This window comes from Acartia tonsa, chromosome 11 (assembly GCF_053477335.1).
Source record: "Acartia tonsa isolate MP-2025a chromosome 11, ASM5347733v1, whole genome shotgun sequence".
NCBI classification, from domain to species: Eukaryota; Metazoa; Arthropoda; class Copepoda; order Calanoida; family Acartiidae; genus Acartia; species Acartia tonsa.
The window spans coordinates 21,698,510-21,717,943 of record NC_137270.1 but is presented as its reverse complement, the minus strand read 5'-3'; the positions used below and the strand labels follow the sequence as shown (position 1 = coordinate 21,717,943).

Below are 19,434 nucleotides of genomic sequence, written 5' to 3'. Positions count from 1 at the left end.
TTTTCTGCATTTGCTGAAGTCGTTCATTAAAAATCCTTAACATTGAAGAGTTTGTAAAATTAAATTATACATAAAATTTTGACTTAATAACTGTTCTTTTAATAAGCGAAAAAGGGCGATGCTACAAAAGACCTAATCCTACAAAAGACCTAATCCTACAAAAGACCTAATCCTACAAAAGACCTAAATTACAAAAGTTCTAATTCTACAAAAGAACTAATCCTACAAAAGACCTAAATTACAAAAGACCTAATCCTACAAAAGATCTAAATTTTAAAAAAAACGAATTACAAAAGACCTATCCTATAAAAGACCTAAAATTACAAAGGACCTATCCTAAAAAAAGGCCTAATTACAAAATACCTATCCTAAAAAATACATAATCCTACAAAATGGATTTGTTTTTGTTTGTAGCAACGCCTTTATTTCTTTTAAAATCTAATTAAATGTTTGTAAAACGGTTGTTAGTACAGGGGTAAAAAAAAAATATCAAAGTATCGAATCTAGTGCATTTCACGGTAAAATGTTCCTGGTAACGATTATATCCAAAAAAATATGCACTTTAAGGGCTGTTAGCTGCCAAACGGCTGAACGTATATGCCATGCCCGCACACCGTGTAAGCGGTATTAAAAGGTCTATAATCAATCTAAAATAGATCTAATGATGGCTAAGGACAAATTTTGTGCAAGCATTATCTATAAGTTCCGCCGTCTGGCTGTTAGCAACCTTTAAATTTTACATATTTTTGGTGATAATCGTTACCAGGAATATTTTACTGTGAACTACACTAGCTCCAAAGTATCATGCAAAGAAATCTAACTAAATTAACAGAGAGTTCATGCTAAAGAATAAAATAAAAGAAAATTTTTTTGGCATTCCAGAAAATAAATCCTCGAATAATGAACAATGAAATTTATTGAAAATTCAAAAATTATAAACAAGATCTAAATGAGATTCAAATTAAAACAAAATTCATCTTTTTTATAGAAAAAAAAATTTAATCAATGAAAATGACTTTTTTAAATTTAGAACTTACAACTTAACAATTAATGATAAAATTTTAGTTTTGGAGTAACGCAGTAAGTAAAGTAGAAAAAGGTTTTAACCAAAAAAGTTTATTCATTTCTGGGCAATTTTAAGTTTTTAACTTTAAAATCCGTAAAAGTAATTGGTTAAATACGTACATTTACTAGTTATAAAGTAACTATGCTATTAAAGATGATTTACAAAAAAAAGTCTTTTACGTGGTGTGCTGTTTTGTAGTTGCACCCCAACATTATTACATATTACATATATATTATTATTACTTTAGCATTTTTATTTTATTCTTCCCTAAACTTTTGGAATATTTGATGAGCGGATACTTTTTCTCTTGCGTATCTGTCATTCTCCATACTTCTGACGCCAGCGTTGTCTGAAAAATATAAGTGTTCTTTTACATCTGAAGAAAAAAACATCTTTCCAGTATGGCTACGAAACCGATTAGTATCCTCAGGATTAGAACCATTTCTAAGCCATACTTATAAATCATGTATAACAGCGTATATTTCACTAAAACTAAAATAAAAATCACATTCTTAAAACCAGGCTTTTTGGCCAAGCCATCGGCCACTCAGATTTAAAGGTACTGTGAACGAAAAAAATTCTCATCATATTATCAAACCTTAAAATCATCTCATTCATGTAATCTCAATAATAGGGCAAATCGGGCTCTCATTTCCTTAAAAAAACGGCCTTTTCCTATGATTTTTACTAAATTCCATCAAAACGAATTTAGAATAGATCTTTATTATTTCCTAATTACTATGTTATTAAAACATGAATTGGCAATTTTATGTTTTATAATAAATCTATGACTTTTTTGTTCTTGTAGATATGAAGTCACATACCAATATATTGAATAATTTTTCTCATAGTGACAAAGATAATTTTGTACAAAAATATTTAACACATCACTAAGAATAAAGTCATACTTTTGAACTTTGGGGGTTAGATTAACCTTTTTCGTTTGTCCTAATGTAACTAAGAAATAACAAGAACACAATTATGCAAGGCCAATACAAGTACACACAAAAACAAGACCGCGATTATCATTTATAGAATAAAAGCTAAAAAGCATTCTGATTGGTAATGTTGATCTAGGGAAATCTAATTCAGTTGTCTATCTAACATAGCAGCTGAGAAAATACTTGTAAAGACTTACCAATATGGTAATGAACTAATAAAAATCATCAAAAAAAAAATTCACCTGTAACATCCCTTTTCTTCCTGCCAAAAGGTAACCAGCTGTTGGAGGCCTGTCCTTCAATTCCCTCGGCAAAGAAAGGTCGACCCTAAACAAAACAAGGACGATTAGGCATAAAAAAAAAGCAGACCCATAAAAAGGGGGAGGTAACTTGTGCTAAAATTCCTTAAAGGTGTGAGTTTTAAGGTTTAAAAACTGTAGTAGGACGATAAAATTGATGTTAACTTTAATCATTTTTTTGTCTATAGTTCTTTTCAATAAGGAATACACATATTTAGTGAATATTATCGTTCTACTACTGTTTTAAAGCCTTAAAACTCACACCTTTACGAAATTTTAGCACAACCTTCCTCCCCCTTAATAATTACTCATTACAAGCGAGAGACGTGTCATTAGACTGTAAATTAAACAAGTACCAAAAGTTTTATCAATATATTCTCTTATTGTTGGCTTTGGGTACTTTAATTGAATTAAAAATTTTCTAAGAAAAGTTGTTATAAGGGATAATTTTGTTTGCTATAATTAATTCGAGCATCGTCTTTTCCCTTGAGATCCTCGATTATTTTAGAGTAACTTAAAAGAAAAGTTTAGTTTCTAAAAATGATCATTATGTAGAATATATATGAATTTATATATAAAAGTTTAAACAATAAAGCATCATTAGTGATTTATAAAGATAACCTTATAGAAGCTTTACACGAAATATTTAACTGTGTTAGAGGTAAAATAGAAGATTTTGTAAGTTTAAATATATTATGATATTACTAGCGGCTACGCCTCTAGAGGCCTAGAGGGTGTAAAACGACCCACCCAATATTTAATTTTAGTTGTAAGAACAAAAACGTAAAAAAAAAATTGGGCGGGTCATTTTTTCTAGGGGTGATTTATCTTGGGTGGGTTTTAATATCCTCCCCCATAATATATATAAATCTTCCATAATTATAAAGGAGAACCATATAAGTTCAGCGGTTCGGTTTTGTAAAGTTCATTTGAATTGAAATGAAAACTTAAAATTTGTTTTACTTAAAATACAATTTCTTTCTAAAAATGTGGAATCCCAAAAGTTTTTCTCCCCCCCCCCCCCTTCCTCCCCAAAAAACTCATTAAAAAACATTACAGCTGCGCTACTAATTAGTAATTAATAACTTACGGTTAAAATGGTAGAAGCCACGTTGCCAAGTCCTGAGAAAATGCCGCCAAAACTTTGGTCTACAAGCTTCAACAAGGTGGGTGGGGTTGGCTGCGGTCTACACAGAATTGCAGATCAATTATATTATTGTTAGTTCTTTAAAAACGAAGCTATTCTAAAATTAAGTCTGTCTATACGTACGTTCATTAAAAACAAGATGATTTTTAACTTTTTTTTGTATGACATATTTATCTTCTTCATCTAATATTTGGCATATTAATCCCTAAATAATAAGGAAAAATATTATAAGCAAAGAATCATAATAAACAAGTCTTAAATTGTAAATATGTCCTTAAACAGTATCCTCTATTTAAGTAATTTCATCACATTCATATACAATTTTGTTTTGACTCAAAATTAATATTATGCTTTCTATGTTTTTATGTTCTGTTTAATAGATGCTTTTTTTGTAAATGATGAATACAATTGAGCACTTTCCTGGGGGTTGTTGAGGTAGTTGTAGTGCTTTCAGTGGTTGTTGTTGTAGTTGTAGTGGTTGTGGTGACAGCTCTAGTCACAGGCTCAGCAGCTGTTGTTGTGGTGGTAGTTGTGGTTGTTGCTTCTGTAGTTGTAGTATCTGAAAGTAAAGCTGTTTATAGTGCCTATAAAAATGACGTTATACTGGCCTACCATTGGTCAATCAAAATGTATACTGGCCTGCCATTGGTCAATTATCCTATCATTGGACATTTGTATAGTATGACATAATTTTTTAAAGGCTATACAAAAAGCTTCTCTGAAAGTGTGTGGATTATACAATTGGCGTGTACGTTTGTCTGTCATAAGTTAGCAAGTATGTCCGTTTAGAGATATAACTAATATCACAGCGGTCTATATTGAATCACAAATGAAATAATAGTTTTGATGCTTATATTGGTTAGTTAAAAGATCCCCCCCCCCCCCCTTTTAAAAGCTAGTTTTAAAACTAATATTTAATGTTTTGATTAGTTTGATCATTGACTTTCGGTTACTGCACGTTTTAATTTGGTGAGGGTATCATAATGTCTATTTAAAAAACATTTAAAATGTACTTACCCTAACAGAAATAATTGCGTTAATACAGAAAAAACACCGCCATTTTAAAATTTTGTTCCACAAGAAATGGAGGGTAAAAATCCAATCACCTCAGCTTATATTCAGTTTTGTTAAAAAAAAGAAGGGGTGGGGGCGGGGTGATATGAAATATCCATTCCCATTTATTTTAACCTTGTGAAAAATAAGTGAGTGGGGAGGGTATCTGAATCCTGTTTTAAGCTTGCAAATATTTTTTTTTCATTTTACCATTAACATAAATCATAACTTATATAAATTTAATTCATAACAGCTTATTGATAATTCAAAATAAGCATTAATCATTGGAAATTATATAATAAATTAACTAGATAAATTAGGTGGAAAAAAAGGAAGAAACCTTTAGCTAGTGTGTACTAGCTGCGAATCCTTTCAAAAATCGGAAACGTACTACTGACGTATATCTCTCATTAAATACGTTATCTCAAAGTTGATGGAAATTTTCAGATGGAAAACTCCAGACTTAATTTTTTGCAGACAGATCTCACAAGTTTTAAGTTTCTAGGTTGAATACACATGTCAAGATCAAATGAAGTTTAGGTCTCCTGTTTTAAAAATAAGAAATCTCGAGAAAATTACATAAAAAATAAAAGAATTGTTTTATCCATCTATAATGTTAAATAAAAAAGCTTTTATGTGTAAACTACGAAAATCTTTTATTCATTTTTTAAAACATCTGTCATTACAACTATATTTCTAAAAACTGAAGAAAAAATACAACTTTATACGTTTAGATTACATATCCTTATATAAAAGTGCGTGTAGCAAATGATAAGCATCGCTAATTGCTAAACCGATATAGTTCTCCTTAAGACCGTCTCATAGGATATACTTCAAATCAGCCTTCCCCCAAGTGACATTAGACGCCTCTTGGGGCGTAGCTGCAAGTGTTACATAAACTAAATCCAGTTAATTCGACTTATTTTAATGTTTGTTATGCTTTATTTAGGCAATTGAAGTATTATTGATTCATATATATCTAAAAAAAGTGAAAGAAATTAAAATCCACTTTATTATAATTTCCTAAACACGCATTTGATTCTTGAATGAATGGCTTCATCAGGAAATTGAAAGGAACTCAACTATTACAGATTAAATACAATGCCGGGCCAGTTCTAATAGCAAAGCTACTCTATGATTTATTGCTGCCTGTCTGTCAGTCCGTTCGTATTGCTTATTTATTAATGAAAGTAGTAGGTTTTTTTGTCTGAAGCTTAAGATTAATTACTAATGAACTGAAGCTTTAGGCTATTTTATTTTTTGTTTTAAGCATTGGATGCTGTACGTATTGGTGCAAAATATGGGGACAATTTTTAAATTGATTTGACGGGGCTGTTTATTTACGTCACAAGTGAGGGGAAAGAAAAGGGAAGGAGGAAAGAAACCCCCTAGAAAAGAGATGGGGGTATGACGTCACACGCCAAAACAATTTGAAATTTGTCCCCATTTTTTGCACCAATACGTACAGCATCCGCATTTCTAATCACAGTCGACTATCCACTTTCGTTGACATAACAACTGCACGATTAGTTGTCAGGGAAGAGCGAATAATTTAAACACAATTCTATTCATGCATTTTTTATGTTGCTAATGGTCGGACTATAAATAGATATACCCTAGTTATTGAGTAGCTACACTACTAAACTTTAAATGTTAATTACCTAGATCTTGGAAGATAAAAAGATTTGGAGTAGTGGTGGTTGATTTTCCATCGTCGGTTACCTAAATATTAAAAAAGAGTTTAGCTATTACCTTATAATAGAAACAATCACTTAAAATCATATCAAGTTTATATTGTTAACCTAAAAAAAACTATTCATAAAAATCCCTCTCAACCTCAAAGAGTTTAGTCGAAGAGATTTCCCCCTCCCTACTCTCTACAACTTAATTTAAAATAAATTGTGTGTCAGGTTGGGTTAAGTTGGGTACAGGGTAGCCCCACATGGTTCATCCATCACAGGTATAGGTCCAGCATGTGTTAGGCTTAAGAAAAAAAAACTATCCCTCTTATTACAGATTATTACAAATTTGGGGGGGGGGGGGGTCCTTTCTAGGGGGCTTGGTGAAGCTTCGGGTTCTAGACCTCACCATGCACCTTGAAACATTATCTGCGTCTTATGATTGCGGTGTAAAGCGTCCATTCGCCCATCAGACAACCAACCCTTAGATTGCACGATTTTTGTATGAGAATTCTTATCTGTGCATGGTAGTTAGAACAGATCTATAGTGTAGATGTATATACAGACAACTACCTCCCTTCATTTTTGAAAGACCTCTTTCGTCTGCTTCTAAATTTTTTTCTGCTACTTGGCTGTGTAATATAAGCGATACCATTGGTTGATTTTCAATGACCCAATAGAAGGGTTGCAAAAAACGGTTGCGATGGGAGGATACAGTTAATATTTAACCCTTTCTCTCTCTAGTGTTTTACTCTAATGTAGTGAGTTGCGCTATTTACTCTAACTATATCTAACTATTTTCAACGTCTTTAGTTATTACGTGGTTTCAGGCCAAAATTCTACTATTCAATTATCTACTACACATAAATAGATAATATGAATGTAAAATAGTTTCGTCAAACATTGTGATGAATAAACATTACAGAAATTATTATTCTATTGTATAATATTGTACATATTATATTATACGTCATAACGTCCTTAGGCATAAATGCCATTAAATTTTTAAAATTGCGTTTTGCTTTTTTCGAATTTTAGTCGTCTGAAAATAAGTCTGCTAGCGGATGCTTCCGTAATATCTAGAGACTCGTATTCGTGGGGGTTGGAAGGGAAAAATAGCCTAAAGTCATCCAAAGACTAAGCATATTTCTGGACCCGTATTAGCTAATCGAGTTAGATGTATAAAATATAAAAACCATACTACTTTACTAAGAGTGGATATATACATGTTTTTTGACGAAGCCCAATCTGTCCTACTTTTGATTTCATCATTATCCATCGTTTTTTGAGGGGTTTTCTTTACCACTTCTTCTCTCATATCCCTCATTTTTATGACGTCACAGAAATCAAAAGTAGGGCAGATTGAGCTTCGTCTGTTTTTTATGCGATTAAGGACATAATTGACATTCGATTTATTTATTTCTTAAAATATCGGCTAATTATGCATTAATTTTTATACAGAGGAGGATTCTTAAAAAAAGATTAGGGTCACTTAGTGAGGCAAAATTGTTTTTGTAAAAAATCCTCCAAAATCATTTGTTATGCAATTTTGGAGGATTTTTAACAAAAATAATTTTGCCTCACTAAGTGACCCTAATTCTTTTTTAAGAATCCACCTCAGCATTGACCTACATATTTATAAACAGTGTGTAAACCAATTAATTATTTGTTTGATATTTCTTTTACATTTATTTGTGTAAAGGGGTTAAGTTGGATTTCAGAGAAATGGGCTGTTACTTACACTAGTCCCCAAAGTTTTCTTATTCGTTGGCATAACAACTTGGGGGACTTTAGTGAATTTGATTAGTTGGTTTATTAAGTTAAGTGTTCAAACTTTTTCACCGCTAATTTTACGCTACATAAGGGGTACTTTTTGTGTACAATTATTGGGTATTTACATCAATTTATTGTCCATTGTCTTATCCTGGGTGGATTTGTTATTAACGATATTGGTTATTCCTTTCTCATGTAATATCATGATCAATTATGAGAGTACAAACAACAGTACACTTGTACACTATACGTACAAAAATTATGCAGATAGATAAGGAGATATTAGATCATTAGAACTGCATATATAATCTAATTTAATTATATATATTAAGGACAAGTACAAATGTACTTTTGGATTAAATAACCCACAGACAAATGGATGAGATAATCGAAAAAAGAAAGACGAAGAAAGTCCCTCAAAAATTAGCATGTTACGTCAAAAAACGAGGGATTATCCATCTCTTTTTTAGGGGTTAGCTTTCCCACTTCTCCCCTCCTCATCCATCATTTTTATGACGTCATTGAGGGACTTCCTTCGTCTTCGAAAAAAGATCACCAAATTACTTTGTTAAACTCAATCAAATTGAAAGGCACATGAAGTACAGACGAATATATGTTAATTGTAGAAAAGCTTCGATTTTAAAATACTTACTGGTGAATCTGTGGTGAAATCTTGGATTATGGACAACAAACTCTCCTAAAAAAATATATAAAAAATTATCTGCTTCGCACCTAGTCTCTAGGAGAGGGTGGCGGGAGGTCCCTGAAATGTACAACTCGTTCTGTTCAACAATTTGCAAGATCTTTAGCTACAGACTTAGAAACCTTACTACTTTATATTATAGGAATAGCGGTTGCACCATTAGCCATTTAAGTTTTAAAAAGAAAAAGGGAAAAGAAAATTTCTTCTTTTTTGGGGGGGGGAAGCGGAAGGGGGGTTGATTTTTTCCAAGATCAATTTATCAAGGTGGGTACCTATGAAAAGCTATATTGTAAAGAAGAACCTTATCGGTTCAGTGGTTAGCAAGATTCTTGGGTGCAGACATACACACAAACAGAGATCCTGTTACTATATTAAAAAAGATATATTAGTGAGGAAAATTGCAACCGTTAATTTAAAAAGTTTTAAAAGAAAAAACAATAATCAAATAACCACAAAAGATTTAAACATATTTTCAACTTTTTCAAAAATTCGTGGAAATTCAACATGATTTCTCATTTCAGTATTTGATTTTGGATTCAAACAAATAAATTTCTACAGTATCAATATAAATATTTAGAAATTTAAAACTTTTACGAATATTCATTTAAAACTTTTACGAATATTCATTTAAATCTTATTGCTTTAATTTTCCTATAATCTTTCTTTTATTTTGTCGGTCGTTTGGCAATGCGCAGTTTTTGGTGACTTATTGTAGACATACCATTTGGAATTCAAATATCTTTTAGAGCATGACAGTCTTATTAAGTAGTATACTGAATGCTCTTTAGTAAAGGAAATCTTCACACAAAAATTAAGCCGTCTGTCTTTGGAAGCAACCATGTAAAACGCATTTCCACCAAAACGTTACGCACTGACGAACGGTAAGACAGGCAGACAAAATACGTTAAATAATTCGGTTTATCTTTCTTTGACTCTAAAATAATCCCTATTATATAAAGTAATAGTTTTTGTCTGTGTCTTCAAATTTTGAAACAACTTAGAAAGCTTTACAGAGGTTCTAGCACGGTTTAGGCTATTTTGATTTAGATTTAAGTCTACTTTTCTGTCCTTTCCTACAACAACAAAAAAAACCTTATTGAATTTTACATACCTATATAAATATTCATTTTAGAGAAGCTGCAAATAGGTCCTTGGGTAGTTTTTGTTTATTTTATTTTTAGACTAAGTCTTAGGATGGTTTCAGTTTTTTTTCTGCCCATCCTTACCCCTTTGAATACAGAGCCTCAAGATGCTACAGCGCAGGCGGTAGTGTTTTATAAATCATAAAGAATTTTATAAATAAAACCATAGTTGTTTGAAAATCATAATGAAGTAAACATGAATTAAATCTTACTCGTAAGCTGTATCAAATCCTATTTGATGCTAAATATATAATTTTAATGCATAGTTTAGTTTAGGATGCATTCATAGTTTACTTTTATTCATTTATGTTTTTTTAATCTAAAATTTTTTTACAATCAAGGCTCACAACATTTTATAGCAGCGAAGCACAAGTAAAAATAACTACTAAGTGCAGACTATTAAAAAGCATACTTTTCCTTATGATAGTAATTTATCTCATGTAAATGTGATGTTTTTTTTTCTCAAAATGACTTTTAAGCACTAAAATCCCCACCCATTTAACAAAATTGAAAGTAAGAGGGAGGGATAGTTGTTTGTTTGTTTGTTTACTACTTTGGGTCAGGTTAGAGATATGTTCGGTACTGAGTAGCCACGCAGGGTTAGAACATCCGCAGGGGTTAGGCATAGTCAACATCTCCCAATTATTTTCAATTGATTTAAATGGGGGGAGGGGGGAGTTAGTGCTTTAACAGAAACTCTAAAGGAAAGCACCGAACTTTGTATTTAATGTACAAATGTTTTGTATTTATCACAAAAAATAACTATAATACGTCAAACACGATTTTTTTCTGTTTAAAACATTAACAAGATTACTATAATGGACAAAACAAATAAATAAACGTGAATTTTGATATCTTGCATAAATAACAAAACTCTTATCTAAACAAATCATTCAAACAAAAAATGATAAATTTTTCTGATGCTACAGATTGGGTATTTATTTAAGGCTGGGGTCAAAGACACTCGCGTTTTAAGAGAGGTTGTAACCAATTGTAATTGGTTTAAGACAGATATTAGGCTTTTCCCCCCACTGCACCCCTATAAAATCCCCTAATATACAGAAGCAAACATCTCCTTAATTCCGGTAGTTATCGAGATCTTTAGCGATATGCCAATGGATGATAAATTAATATACATACCCAATGATCAATAAAAAAAATTACAACTTCTGTAAGTTAAAATTATTAGTTGAAATGTACAGACACTGCTCGTTTAGAAAAAACTGAAGAACCCAAAGTTGAGCAAAAGATTAATATAAAAGTTTTATAAACTTTGGGTACCATTGTATTTTACAATTCAATGTCCCCTCTATTCCTCCCTGGGCAATGAGTCAAAATAACAAATTTATGACAGTTTGATATCAACAAAGTATTCGATACCTAATTGTTTACAATATCAATCGATTTATTAGTACTTGGATGTTGCACCAGAAAAAAAGAAACCCACAGCTGGCTAAAATAATAGAAACAATCATTCACCCTCTTTTGCCCCTCCCCTTCTACTGAATGAAGAAACTGACCAATAAAAGAGCTAAATTGACGACAAATTTTTCCCTGTTAATATATCCACGTACATCCTATATCTATTACCTTGTCATGAACTGTATTCTGATCAAGATGGCTGAACAATTCCAGAATAGTTGGTTCTTTCTTATCTCCTACAAATAAGAATATTTATAATGGGTTAAATCAAATTTATTTTAGAAGAAAAATGTTTGATGTAATTTAATTAAAGTATGCTAAATTAAGAGGACAAAAGTTTTATTTCAGAGGATCAAAGGTTTCCTATTTTTACGTGTTGTTTGTGTATAAGTTTTTGTGATCAATCAATTAAATGGTTACATTTATACAAGTAAACTGTAATTTTAAAAACAGTAAAAAAATATTTTGATTATATCTTCGAAACCGATTAAAATCTCGTGGATTGGAAACAATTCTTAAACATTCTGAAAAATCATGTATAGCTTCGAAATATAGACATATTCCACGAATGTTAAAATAAAAATCATAAAATTAAAACCAGGCCTTTAGCAAACAAAACTGATTTTATTTTGGAATTATTTATTATAATATCCGCGGAAAGCTGTCTATATTACAATGCGATAAATAACTATTAATTCTTTACCTTGTTTTTCTTCATTATTTTTAACAACATCCAAATATTCAGGCTTTTCCGTTTTCTCTTCCTCCTAATTAAATTATATTGATTATTTTTAAACGCAAAGCTTTTCTATAATAAGGATAGGTACGTCCGTCCGTAACGGTTAGCTCTTTTCGGTAATTTATACATGATAGAACTGTCCAATCGATTTCAAACTTTCAATTCCTAAAACTGTTAGGTACGATTTAGGAATCGTAGCAACATTATAAGGGTTACCAAAAAGTCAGTACGTCCATTTAAAACATTCTGATTTGAAACCTGAATTTCTCCATCAACAACTGAGTTAGTATAGATATCACTCAACAGTCCCTTGATATGATCAACTACAACCTAAATATAATTAAGAGCATTGCTTCGGTGTTTTTTAGATTCTAAACTATTACTAAATACATTTATTTTAAAATTATCAATATAAGGAGCCAATTTTAAAAGGAATTTTAATTTTGATAAAAATTATATTATTTCTTTATTTTAATATTTAGAATTAAAAAGTGGTCATTAGTGACATACAATTTTTTCACAGGGCCTATAAGAATGTACGTTGTAAACGAAAACTCTATTAGTTCAGTTTGCGAGATGCTTTGGTACACACACACACACACACACACACACACACACACATATCCTGTTACTTTTATAAAAGGATATACAGACATCATGTTACTTTTATTCAATGTCATAGTTTACCTTTGCTTGTCCCTCGGTGATAGCTTCAATGCCTTCAGGGGGAGTGTTGCTAGCAACATTATCTAAATCAATTAGATCACATTTACAATCATTCAATACAAGGTATTTGCCTGGGCTTGGAATCCGCGCATCATCCGCACATAAAACATAAATTTAAACCCGCTTTGGTGACAAAAAAAATCTCGAAAAGTTGGTTTGTCTGTTTAGACATCCAGTTGAATTTTAAAGTTATAATATGACGATTTCACTGAGGCTTCCTCGCGGGTGACACGAGGATGCCAAGCCAAATGGGGTATTAATTTAATTCATTTCTGTAAGAAAACCTAAATTTATATTGTAAGATCTTTGCCTTGAATTTAGAAAATAGATTTATAGCCCTTTGACCTTGCTATTGTCGTCACGTGCCTGACAGCAGTTGAATAAATTTAATGTCTAAGTAAGTTTATGCTAGGTGTGGTCATAAATAAAAAAACACCATTTTAACTACAAGCTAATTAATAAAAAAAAACCTAAACATAGAAATATAAAATTTCTTCTTCAAAATGTTAGAAACGCGTATAGTGTGCAATAAAATATGAATACAATACAAATTACCACACGCCAGGCTACAATTGAATCAAGACAAAAGTAAGTGCCGAGCTCTGGGACCTATGTATGGTGAAATTAGACATAAAACCATGATTATTCCAGGTAAAACAAAAATATTTCAGCGGGGTCTTTTTGAGAAATTTAGATTTGAAAATTTCAAGTTCAATTTTCATCCGCTAGGAGTTACAGCATAATCATGACAAGAAAAGCAAAGATTATTTATTCAAAATTTTGAACAACTTTGCTTTTATGAAATCTTTCATAAAACCTCTCTAAATATGATTTATTTAAGGCTGAATTTCCGTGACCTTAGCAAAGCAACTGATAAAAATTGACATTAATAAACCCCATTCAGGAGTGGTTTTATGAAAAAACTTTATAAAAGCAAAGTTGTTCAAAATTTAAAATAAATAATCTTTGCTTTTCTTGTCATGATTATGCGGTAACTCCTAGCGGGTGAAAAATGAACTTGAAATTTTCAAATATAATTTTCTCAAAAAGACCCTGCTCAAATATTTTGGTTTACCTGGAATGGAATCATCATGGTTTTATGTCTAATTTCACCATACATAGGTCCCAGAGCTCGGCACTTACTTTTGTCTTGATTCAATTGTAGCCTGGTGTGATCAATGACAGGCCAGTATATAATTTACTATTGGTCAATTACAATGTATACTGGCCTATCACTGGTTATTTGTATTGTACGACGTCATTTTTTATTGGATAATATACGCTGTTTAAGTATGTCGATTTTTAAAAAATTATACTGTTTATTATAATAGTAACAAAAATATGTCAAAATATTGCATATAAATTTTAAAAATAGGTTTTGTTTGCTTTTTGTTTTTGTATCAATTGTACCAAATTCACAAAGTGTTTACAGACAAAGTATAAATATTTTGGCAAAAGAAGGTGTATCAACTTTTTTTTTATGGCTAGCCGGTTCTTTTAGTAAGTAGTAGATGTAAAATTTTTCATAGAATTCAGATATGCAATCGGTTTTTTTTGTAGACCTCTTATTTTTTAAGTAATTTAAGTTTTTTAAAAAAATAATTAAGTCGGTTTTAAGGTACTAAAACGCAACAAAATAAAAGAAGAAAATGGCCAGTAAGAACAAAAATAGTAAGATCTTTAATTTGACACCTTACTTTTAAAATTCTGTTGAGTAATTATTGAAAAAATCTATTTTTTTAACCTCGGTTTAATAAAAACTTTAGACCTAAATATTTTCTCAAACAGACATAAAAAACATGGGTTCATATATACCTTTAGAATCAGAAAAATATTACGAATCCATTGTAAGCAAAATTGAAAAAAAGTAAAAAAATAAAAAAATATAAAAATGGCCAATTGTATTTTTTGTTCTGGCAACACTATCGTCTTCCCTTTTTTACCCCCTCTATACCCCCTTCCCATTTTTATACCCAATTCAAAAGTTAAGACATTGCCTGTACAATATAATATGATATTTTCATATAATTCCTTTTATTGTAGTTTATATACTATATTGTAAACTTTTTTTTTCAATTTTGCTTACAATGGATTTGTAATATTTTTCTGATTCTAGAGGTATATATGAACCCATATTTTTTTACTTGTGAAATGATAAAATTGAGTTCAAAGTTTTTATTCTCGTGGGTTTAAAAAAATCGATTTTTTCAATAATTATCTGACAGAATTGAAAAAGTAAGGTGTCAAATTAAAGATCTTACTATTTTTGTTCATAATGGCCATTTTCTTTCTTTTTTTGTTGCATTTTAGTACCTTAAAATCGACTTAATTTTTTTTTTAAACTTAAATTACTTAAAAAATAAGAGGTCTACAAAAAAACCGATTGCATATCTGAATTCTATGAAAAATTTTACATCTACTACTTACTAAAAGGACCGGCTAGCTATAAAAAAAAAAGTTGATACAACTTCTTTGAAAATAAAAGTACGATTTTTTGTTTTTAAGTGAAGCGATAACATAAGAAAAATATTTTGTCTTGGTAACAACATAATTTATATTCCACTGTTTCTCAGAATTCGATTCATTTTCCAAGTAAAAAACGTAGGATCAATCCCTGTGAGCTTCAAAGGGCCAACACAACAGGGACCTATCCTTTAATTTTTCATTTAACATCTGCGGAAAATTTTCTATAATACGATGCGATAAATAACTATTCCATCATAGCACTGTATCCGATTAATTTCCACAAAAAAAAGGTTTTACGTATTTTAGATGATTGATGCTTTGATAAGTTAGTCAGAATGAGAGGGGTCAAAGGGCTGTTTATTACACTAGTCCCCAAAGATTTATTATTCTATTGTTTTATTCGTTGGCTTGACAACTTTGAGCACTTGAGTTAATTTTTATTGGTTGATCCATTAAGTTGAGTGTTTAAACGTTACAACCACTATTTTTTATCTACACAAGCAGTAATTTTGTGTCATCATTGGTGAAGTACGACAATTTATCGGCCATTGTCTTATCCCTTTAGATCCCTGTAGGTTGATAAATTTAGTTCTATTAGAATTTAATATATCTATGAATAAAACTCAACACCCAAAAGCCTGCGTAGGTCACAAGCAGCTATTACCAACAATAAAATTAATTCAGAAATAATCACGAAACCTATACGTGCTTTTTAGCTGTCATTGGGGGGGCAACACATCGTAAAATTGATGACCTCTCCATTTGCCCCCCAAATATTATTCTATAGTTAATTTGCTTGTTGGTTCTACCTTATTCCTGGGTCACCGGGTCAAACGACTGTCTGCAGCTGATATAATACAACTATTAACGTACCTTTGGCAGTTAAGGGATCGCTGATGAGCTGAGCGGCAATTTCCTCCATGGACAGCTGTAGCTCCTCCTCCGTGGCAGGTTTGTGGGTGTGGTCAGCGTCACCATGCCTACCATACCTGAAATTTAGTGCACAAACATGTCAGGTGAATTTAGTTTTTCAGGCCGACATTTCATACGTCATTCATATTGTGATTTGTTTTGTTGTTTAATGAAAGAAGAAAAAACATATCAGTTTTAACTCTCAGCAAGCTCAGTATTTTTTAGGGGCCGTGATTCAGCAGGGTTGGAGGGGCTGTAAGTGAATTATTATGGTTGGGGAGAAATTTTCGCTTCAAATTAATTGAAAGAATCTTGGTTCTTGTCTCTGAGTATTTAAGAAATAATTTTATATGAAAATTATTTAAGACTTGTTGGGAAAACTAAACTTCTTTAAAATTAACTTAATTCTCTACTCTAATTACTACCAGTTAATCAAAAATAACAAGATCTCGACAGTCACGGCTAAACCTCGAATTTAAACCCGTTTGGATGATTTAATTTTTTAGACATATTTGGGTGCAATTTGGACTTCTAGCTGATTTTAAAAATTGTAAAAGGTGGATTTCACTAAGTCTTCTTGTTATGGAAACGGAAAACGTATGATTTTTAGAGACATTGACAAAAATATATTCAATGAAAACTAATGATTCTTTCATCTTATGAAATAAGATTTTATAATAGATTTGTTAAGAGGTTCATTAGCTGAAAATAAAGTACTATCTTTAGATTTACTTTCCTTCAGTACAAATCTTTAACTACAAAAATAGTACTTTATGCAAGTCTCACAAAAGTACATAAGCCTAAATCTAAATAAAGTTTTTGATAAACACACACCTCAAGAGGGTTGTTGACGGGGGGGGGGGGGGGGTATTAAAAGGGCGTATTCCCTACCCCCAAATTAAAAAATCCGCCCCATCCCCCACCTATAATAAATCCTTAGATGCACTTTTATTCCAAAGGTCGAGAAAAAAATTACATCTTATTTCGTTTTAAATAAGGAAGGCAATGAAACTTTTCTTCTACACTATTGGTGGAGCATTAAATAGTACTAGGCTTTAAAAATCTGATGTAATCTGTAAAACACTTTAGGATTAGAGTGTACATTTATCTACAACTTATATACTATACATACAACTTTCTATAAAGAAGTATAATTTTTTACATAATAAAACTTTATTTTGAGAAATATATAAATGGAAAAATTAACTTTATTTGATGATTTGTTACATGAATTAACATATTAATAGGTACAATATTTATAATTTATAAAAGCGAAGCTTTTCTATAATTAGGGTCGGTCCGTACGTCCGAGACGGATAGCTTTTTTCGTTAATTTATGCATGTTAGCATTACCCCATCGATTTCAAACTTTGCATGGTGATTCCTGTAGTAATTGGGTAAAATTTAGAAAGCTTAGCAACTCTATAATCGTTACCAGAAAGTCCGTACGTTCCAGGGATAGTACGTCCATTTAAAACAAGCTAATTTTCTACTTTTTTGTTAACAACTTTTTTAATGTTTAAATTATCTATTCATCGGATTTTTTAATACTGATTCCTATTACAACAAGGTATTGTGTTTTAAGCGAAGCATCTCTTTAATCATGTCCTAAAAACGTCAGTATGTCTTTAAACAGTAACATGTATTTAATCAGTTTTGCAATAAATTTAATTACAATTATGTATAGACATATGCATTAATATTCAGTTTATTCAGTTGTGACACTCTACAAGTGTTAATGTTCGTTTGTCCTTCCACTTCAGAGCTTCGCTTTTATGGATGTTGTCATCCTTGCTCTTGTAAAATTGGCATAAAATAAAATTAGTTACAAAAAATAATAAATTAGTTACTTTTTGAATGAGATTCGAGTAGTTACAATATAAAATACAATATTAGATTACAAAACAATAAATAATTATCTAATAATGATTAACAACAGGCATTTGATATCACTTATATAATAACTTTAAAAAGTTTATTTTATTTTTAAAATGATTTTTTTAGGCACCATAATTTCTTTCTTGAATTGATTTTAAAATAAATTGGGATAAAGTTGATTTTGTTTCTATTTCTTTGTTATTCATTAAATCTCTTCGCCGACGTTTTTTCCTGCCAAGGGCGGCTGGCAGCCAAACAGGCAACATGGCAGCTGCTCCATACGCTATTGTGGCGGCTGATAGGCCGGCTAACGGGGCGGCCGATTCAGTCAACAGCCGTTTGATTAAAGCACCAGGGGAGTTATCTAAAAGTTTTTTATTTCAAAAGGTACCTATTCTGTTATATGATAGTGAAATCCAAACTAGTTAAAAATAAAATAATTCCTGAAAATAGTGGAACGATTTAAACAATTTTTATTACAGGCTGTATTCTATATATAAATGTAATTCCAGTAACTTAAACTTAAAGCAAAGATGATGGCTATTAATAATATTTTAGGTTAAATAACATTTCATGCCATTTTACATAAGTGAGGGGAAGGGTATCAGAGATTTCAAGGGATAAGGCAATGACAGATAAATTGATGTACAACCCCGATAATACTACCTAAAATTGCCCCTTCTTTAGATTAATATTTGTGGTTAAAACGTTTGAACACTCAACTTAATGAATTAACCAAAATTCACTAAGACCCTGTTGTTAAGCTAACGAATAAGAAAACGCTATCATAAAACATTGGGGACTAATGTAATAAACAGCCTATGGTCCCCTCTCTCTCTCTCCTTGGAAGGATATGAAGGTTAATTATATTATTCCTAATTTTCTTATTAAACAGTATGGTTTTTTTCATCTAATTAAAAGTTATATTATCAAGAATAAAATTTAAAAATAATTGTGAAACATCAAATTTTATAATACAAGAAGGAAAGATTTAAAATAATTTAATTGGGAAGGATTGCAAGAAAAATTATTATAAAACAGGACGTTTATCAATTAAAATCATTAAGGGATTCCTGTAAGGAAGGGGACATTTTGGAATTTATATCAATAAAAATATATTATAAATTTTTGACAGTGTTTTTATAAAGGTAGGTATAACTATACAGCCTAATGGTATTAATAAATAAACTATTTCTAGTAAAACTTATTTTCTTTACATTAATATTGATTGCCCTAAACGTTGTTCAAAAAAATTTAAACTGAATGTCTTTTGAAAACCTATCGGAGTGGTGGTTGAAACTTCTTTAGATTCGATAGTTGTAGTGCGGGCAGTTGTGGGGAATGGAAGGACAGGCAGACCATCAGGACCTGTAGAGTAATCATTTTAGCAATTAATCAGGGACATTGGACGATGAGTTGATTTACATTTTTAATTGTAACAAAATTACCCCTCTCGAAGAAAAGTTTGGACACTACACGTTTGGAACA

The 19,434-nt window shown here is 30.9% G+C and overlaps 2 protein-coding genes across 2 annotated transcripts in view; both read right to left on the bottom strand.

The window, feature by feature from the left end:
- Positions 1 to 898: 898 nt before the first annotated feature.
- Positions 899 to 16,172, bottom strand: LOC145330992 (uncharacterized). The gene is made up of 11 exons (XM_080175583.1): positions 16,030 to 16,172; positions 12,652 to 12,713; positions 12,223 to 12,294; positions 11,929 to 11,992; positions 11,394 to 11,461; positions 8,611 to 8,655; positions 6,168 to 6,228; positions 3,876 to 4,012; positions 3,397 to 3,495; positions 2,250 to 2,334; positions 899 to 1,415 (listed from the first exon to the last, which is right to left on the bottom strand). The coding sequence occupies exons 1-11, from the start codon at positions 16,076 to 16,078 to the stop codon at positions 1,324 to 1,326; spliced, it is 834 nt and encodes a 277-aa protein (XP_080031709.1). The 5' UTR covers positions 16,079 to 16,172; the 3' UTR covers positions 899 to 1,323.
- A 1,050-nt stretch (positions 16,173 to 17,222) lies between these two features.
- Positions 17,223 to 19,434, bottom strand: part of LOC145331185 (uncharacterized) — a 71,873-nt gene continuing 69,661 nt past the window's right edge. Inside the window, exons 56-57 of the mRNA XM_080175807.1 lie at positions 19,225 to 19,318; positions 17,223 to 18,310 (exon numbers count right to left, since the gene is read on the bottom strand). Of these exons, the coding sequence (XP_080031933.1) occupies positions 18,069 to 18,310; positions 19,225 to 19,318 (336 nt within the window). The 3' untranslated portion in view covers positions 17,223 to 18,068. The remainder of the gene's footprint in view (positions 18,311 to 19,224; positions 19,319 to 19,434) is intronic.